This window comes from Alligator sinensis, unplaced genomic scaffold (genome assembly GCF_000455745.1).
Source record: "Alligator sinensis unplaced genomic scaffold, ASM45574v1 scaffold131_1, whole genome shotgun sequence".
Classification (NCBI taxonomy): Eukaryota; Metazoa; Chordata; order Crocodylia; family Alligatoridae; genus Alligator; species Alligator sinensis.
Window position 1 is genome coordinate 5,449,323 of NW_005841830.1, and position 7,018 is coordinate 5,456,340.

A 7,018-nucleotide genomic window follows, 5' to 3' on the forward strand; every position below is an offset into this window, starting at 1 on the left:
CTGTAGGATCAGAGCACCTTGTAATCTTTAAGGCCTCTGTTTGTTACAGGGTGTCTGTGAAGTAAAGCTGGGTTGTCATCTGTGTTACACAGATGAGGAACTGAGACACAAAAAAGACTAAGGGCCAGATCCAAAGAAGGACTTATGTCTCTGCAGTGGGACTTGGTTGATATCACATACCTAAGTAACAAATGATGACCAATAGAACTCTTGCCAGTAGTTGCCTAACACCGGCCTCTGCCACAAGGCTCCTTCCCTTTTGACCAGCAAGTTGCTCAGGTCCCTGCACTTCTTCTGTACATCCCCAGAAATGCCCTGGTCTGAGCAGCTGTACACCTAGCTCCTGCCCTAGGCTCATTTGGTACAGAGGAGCCCATCTTGGAGGCCTGCCTAATACACATCACCACCATTTGATTCAGCACAAAACACAACAGCTCTGGCCAGCTTCAACAGGAATGGATGCATGGGGTCCTCACCAAGCTTAACATGTAGCCTGGTGGTTTAGACAATCTTCTGTAGAAACTATGGGTTTGAATAACTTCAGGTTGAAGACGGCTTAGAAACCAAGTGTCCTGCAAGCTGTCTCCCTGTTCAGCATTTGGATTTTTGGAACTTCTGAGGTACCTAAATGTCCTGATGGGGAACTGGTATGAGAAACCAAGGTAACTCTGAGCTATGGATTCCAGGTGTCTAAAATATAGGCAGTATGCTGATAAAGCCCTTCTTTTGATCACCCAAGTGATCCCCAAGTGATCCCCAAGTGATTTGCCCAAGGTCTCCCAGGAATGTCCAAGACTGGGAAAGGATTGAACCTGAGCTTCCCAAGCCCCGGCTACTGCCCTGGTCACTGGACCTTTCCAAACCTAAGAGTTTATATCAGTGATAAAAAACAGGTCCTGGAAAGTGACAGTTCAGACACTCAATGGCAGACAGAATGAGCTATGTTGTAGCAATAGTGCAATTATGATATCAGCAGAGTATGGAATTGCATGACATCATTATGATTGTTTGGAAAATGAATTTGATTTGGGTTTGAATAGCATGCATCTCTCTGATTTTAACAGGGCCAGCTGGTGTTGAGTTATCTGCATGGGGGACTTGCATAAAGTAGGCTACTACGTGTGACACCAATGTCTACCTTATTGTCCTCCTCTACTGTTGTACCTGAGCCAGCAATGGTATTCAATTTTCTTTATCATCTTCATCTTCTGTCATTGGCTTCAGGTAGTAACATATTTCAGGAGAGTTAGGAAAACAGTTTTGCTACCTATGTACCGGTAAATCCTCTTTTTAAGGTTATTGCTACCTTGGACTCATGCTTCCTTTATAAAATGTCTAAATAAAAAGCGGGGTTCTTATAAGAGGCAGATGGAACTGTCTCAGTTCAAATGCTAGTGCCAGTCAGCTGAAAGGACGTTATTGATCCATGATTAGTGACAGACGGTGCCTTTGCCATCTCAGTTTGTCTATGTTAAGTAAAATGAGAAGATGCGCCATTCTAGGGTTGTAGGGTCAGTTGAGGTATACTCCCAGCAAATAAGAGCTATCCTTCCCCAAACTCAATAAAGCATGCTTGCTAATCTATGCCCTCTGAAAGTGCAGCATATCCCCCCCTCGGTGCCTAGCTAGCTTCCCTGGTCACAAGTAGAACAGGATGGGAGTCATATTTTCTACCTCATCTCTTCAGGTTATCTGGATCTGATTTTCAAAGCTATTTAGGCAGCTAGGCATCTAGTAGGGTTTTCAGTAGTGCCTTTTTGATTTCCATGGGAGTTAGGCACCCACATGCTTTTGAAAATCTGTCTGCCTGTGTAGGTACCTAATAAATTGGAAATCAGTCACTTGGACACTTACAACTCATTTTCTTCAGTCCCTGGGGCAGAGGGCTGGACTCAATGATCTTCCAAGGTCCCTTCCAGCCCTAATGTCTGTGAAGTCTAAATCTATGCTTTTCACCAGTCTTTGCAGGATAGTGATGGAGATACTTTGACATCATCAGATGTCTCCCACTTTGAGACAGAATCTCTGCAGATTAAGGACGAGGAAACCCAAGCTGATGTGGAGCTCAGTAATCTGGAGAGCTCAGAGTATTCCTCCCAAGTAGCTGGGGCAGAGTTAAGAGAAATGCAGGCAGGCTTTGAACTTACTGTGCAAATATCCCCGCTCAAAGACAACAAGAAGCAGCAAGAGCATGTGTTGATGGTAAGTGGAAATTAACACCGAATGAAAGGTAGGGGCATCAAGGGAGAACTGTAGGCCAGCCAAGGGGCTCAGTTTTCAGAGGAGAATGGGAGTGTGAGATGCACACAATTATACCTCCCATAAGGTACCACAGCAACGCTGATGGACACAAGTTAATGTCTGATCTGAAATGAAATACTTCTTTTTGGTTCAGTGAACTATATGTTTTGATGTGGGTCATCTGGATCCTAAAGGAAACACTTAGTTTCAATTTTCCTGAGGGAAAGCTGCAGAAAATGTTCAATTGTAGAAATCCCATTTTCTGTCCAAAAAAAAATCAAAAAATTCCTAAACAGTTCAAAGAAAGACCTTCTCAACTTGCTGGTAGAGGTTGCAGAACTAGTGAGTCAGTATTTTAGTGTTTCATATTTTTTAGCTCTATCAAAACCTATCAAGGCCTGATTAGGGCTCTTCTGTCAACATAATCTCAATTTATTCTTTCTCCGATCTGTGTCAGGATGTCCCCAGATATACACCAGCATTGTCACATATCCTAGATGATGTGACAGAGAGCCTGGATGGCAAGAGCCATGCAGTACATTTGGAGCCCAGGGCAAAGAGAGAAGGTAATACTTTGCAGCCAGAAGCATTCAGCAGTGAGGATGAGATGAACAACCTGGAGGAGCTGGAACAGCCATGCACGGGGCAGGTCACAGCAGTTGATCTTGATTTGGAGAAGATCAGGTGGAACTCTGCAATGACCAGGCTGAAGTACGAATATGAAGATAATGAAAAGCAAAGGCAGCATGAGGAGAAAATGGAGCAGATACAGCAGCAGACGGCACAGAGATCAGTAAGCTGGGATGGAAAACGGGTTTGGGTATGACAGAGGGGAAAACAGGCAACACATTTAATGTTGTTATTTCCACACTTCCATAAGCCCTCTTTTCTTTGATTTTGCAAGAACACACTTATCTGTTTTTAAATTAGACATGAGATGATTGTCCACACTGCTCATACCACTGTTCATAGAAGAGCTGTTTCCCATCTAAGCACAAAGATAGCAATCACTGCAGTAAAACCAAAACTGTTAACTCAAGAATGAAGTTTATAGGGTAGAGTTATCCAGAGGATTATTTTCTAAATGATGATTATACCCATGTAACAGATCTTATGGCTGGATTGAATGGTTATCTGCCTCTACAACAGAGTTGGTCAAAGAGGTTATAGTGCTGGAATGGCTTCTGCTAAACTTCCTGAGTTGCACATCATAAATATATCAGAGCCAAGAGCTGTGAAAAAATGTTGCAGAGGATGGGCTACACCCCTTGCTAATTAGCTTTGTTGAAGTCCAAATATTTGTAATATTTGATCCATTGCTATTACATGTCCAGTCTGAAAAAGCCAGTAGGGTTAGCAGATGTGTCATTTTCAGACATCAGATGGGTGAGTTCTTCATCACTCTTGCTGTCTTGGGCTTGATTCTTCTCTTACCTTGAATAGTTTTATCCCTGATGCATGTAAGAGAAAAATCAGTGCCTGGATATGGGAAGAGGCACTTGTATCCTTAGCTTTTCTTGTAGGCCTGGTATGGTGGGTTAGCACAAAGCAGATAGGCATGTGTTTCATATTGTTTTATATTGTTATTTATTTATACTTCAGTAGCTTTTAGGAACCTCTGTTGTGGATCAGGGCTGCATTATGCTAAGTGCTATACAAAGAAGGAGGTGTTAGTGTTGCCTATAGCACCTTTAGTTTAGAAATAAGTCCTCTGGGTTAGATGGTATTTCACTTACACTGGTGGTAGGTAGCAGTGTAACACCAGTGAAACCAATGGGGTGAAACCAGTGTAAAAGAGATCAGAATCAGTCCCAGTGTAGATTTGGATAAGTGACTGGAGTTCCTCTGAGCTTGATTAAAAAAGGCCTACTGCCAACTCCTTTATTAATTTACAACCTAATAACTGTATAATAGGCTGTATAACTGGGCTGTATAATAGACCTTCGGAGATGAATGAGCCTCTCCAGAGAGATGAACTAATGCAAACTCAGACCTCCCTGGTGGCCAGATTTTACAAATGAAGGACTAGGTGCATGGTGGATCTAGGATTTTGAAAAAGGGGTTACAGATGGTTCAGTACTTCATCACATATAACACAACATGTTTTTCTCCAGTTAAAGAGAAACTAGCTTTACTAATAAGCTGGGAACACTATTGCAAGGGGCACTGATTTGCTATATCATATATTAAATTTAAAAAACCCCACAAACTAGGGAAAAAAGAGTCAAAATATTCAAAACGATATTATGTCATTAGCCCCATATTCATTAAAGTTAAAAGTATGTTTCTTATTCAGATTCATAATACAAAATCTAGCCTCCTTGAGGGTCCTGATAGTACCTTCAATACTTCACTGTCAGTCATCTCAATACCTTGAGTTAATATTATCACATGAATTAAGGTTTTTAGATACAGCTAAAAACAGCCTGCGGGCCAATTAAATAGAATAGAGGCATTACCAGGAATGGCTAACAGTCAGCAAAATAGCAGAAGAAAGAGAGTCCAAACAGTGAAATATCAAGACCGTTAAAAAGGACAGAGGGCTGTTAACACCTGTGCAATGGAGAGAGAGTAGCAGGGATCAGAGAGATAATAATAAGCCACGGAGTCAACTGATTGTCTCAGCACTGCCTGAATAGAAATGTCACTGGTCCTCCCAGGCAGTTAGTTTAAAAGTTTTGGCGGAGCAGGAATCAACAGGGGGTGCAGCTGCACCACTACATACCTCCTGGATCTGCCTCTGGCAAAGTGTAGCCAGTAGAGGCATCTGAACGGAGGGTGGGTGAACATTACGTATCTCTTTCTTTTCCACAGTTTAGCCAAGGACTCCATGGTCTACCCCGGCCGCAGAACCAGTATGCCTTGTTTTTATACTGTTTCATCTTTATACACGTCATTTACACAGCGAGGGAGCTGGCTTTCTATTTCGTTATGAGGCATTACATCTTCTGCTTTTCCATTGTGCTCTATTTCTTTTTCAAGAAGATTTTTCTGGATTACGTAAATAAGAAAAAATGTTCCTAAAGCAAGAGCACATTCTCTACAGCTAAAGATGCTGATCTATTCCCATTTCTCTTTACTTTTCCTGCTTTGCAGCTCTGCTGTTCTTTCCTAACTACACTGAGCATTTCCACTATTGTTATATGAAAAAGGATGTAACTTGTGCAAGTGTAACTTATTCTCTCTTTCAAAAGTTGTTGCTGAATATCATACATTCCTTGCTCTCTCGTTAACATGTTCAGCATGATTCTGTCACATTCACCAATACTAATAAAATTGTGTGTGATAAGAAAGCCATTTTGAATGTGTCTTTCCATATATGCTTAGCTTCTTGGACATAGCTGCAGACCCTATATCTGCGAGGTTGCATGGATGGGGAACCACATGGCAACTTACTTTTGGTGTTTTGTTTTCAAGAGGATTCACTTGTTCCTACCTACAGTATGCCACAGTCTTGACTTTCATGCTCTTTCGAGAATGGGATAGAACATTTTCACTAACAAAAACTGACATTCTCCTTGCAGCTGAGGTCTTATGAATGCTTAGGTCCCAGTACTAATAAGAAGGGTTTTAGGATATAATTCTAATAGCAAGGTCAGACACATTGAATCCATGCAGAATATGGCTATATCCTTTTCCCACTGCATCTGTCATATAGCATTTTTGCTATGTGCCTGGAAAAGGTAGAAGCTATATGCCATATAGAATGTTAGCAATGAGCAACTAAAATCTCACTAGCACTCTATGTTAGAATTAGAGCATAAATCACCCACATGATTAGAATTAAAGCATAAATCACCTAGCCATATTGTATTTATTATTCTGTGTCCTTGTTCTTCTCCCAGGTGACATTGTATACCTAATATGGAAACTAAAAGTGCTTGGGTTTCTCAAAGATGGTGCTCAAAAAACTGCCCAACTCGAAGGTTGAGCACAGTGATTTTCAACCAGAGTTTATGAGATGCCTATAAGGGTGCCATAAGATGCCGCATAATATTATCACTGGTAGGTGTGCAAACACCTATGCATAATTCACAAGACAAACCCAGAGATTTCAAACAGAAATCTATAGCGTCAAAAACATTCTGACTTGGTGTGGTCTTCCTGAGTTCTTCACAGCAGAAGAATTATTTTATTATTTTTTCATAGTAAAAAATGAATGAAAGGTAAAAGCTGGCATTTTTTTGAGGCATGCCTTGAGTCTTAGGAGGGGTGCCTTGAGTCTTAAAAGGTTGAGAACCACTGGTCTAGCAGATGATATGGGTATAATTTCACCTTACTTCAAATGTGTTTCTGATATGCTCTGTCCCGGTTAGGATGATATTCTGTGCACATTCAAATGGCAGAATGCTTACAGAAACCATGCCATCCACGACAGCTAGGGGAAGATTCTTTGCACCAAGGCCATAGATACAAGAGTATCTCAGAGCCATGTCTAAATATCAGGTAGTTTACTGGTCAAATGCAGCATAAGTGAAGTTTGCCAAAGTCATCCTGCAGCTAGATCCACATGTCCTATATTTTAGAAATAGTGTAAGATCAGAAGAGTATCCAAAAGGTTGTCTATTCACAGAAAACCTTATGATCTGTGGCATAATCTTCCTGAAAAGAAGATTGACAGGGCAGGTACACTGTGGTTGTGTGCTATAGATACAACCTACACATGAGTGTTTGTTTACATGGGCTAAATAAAGCAAAATTTTGTTTACAACTAAGAGTTTCACTTCTCCCAAGGTAAATGACTGTCAACTCATGCCAACTCCAGTAGAGTGACCTG

General features: G+C 41.2%; 1 protein-coding gene across 1 annotated transcript; it reads left to right on the forward strand.

Moving 5' to 3' along the window:
- The first annotated feature begins 636 nt into the window (after positions 1-636).
- On the forward strand, positions 637-5,498 carry LOC102374773. Its single transcript, XM_006014756.3, has 5 exons — positions 637-662; positions 1,065-1,178; positions 1,960-2,202; positions 2,699-3,034; positions 5,056-5,498. Exons 2-5 carry the CDS (start codon positions 1,131-1,133, stop codon positions 5,263-5,265), a joined length of 837 nt encoding a protein of 278 aa, XP_006014818.1. The 5' UTR covers positions 637-662; positions 1,065-1,130; the 3' UTR covers positions 5,266-5,498.
- Positions 5,499-7,018: the final 1,520 nt, after the last annotated feature.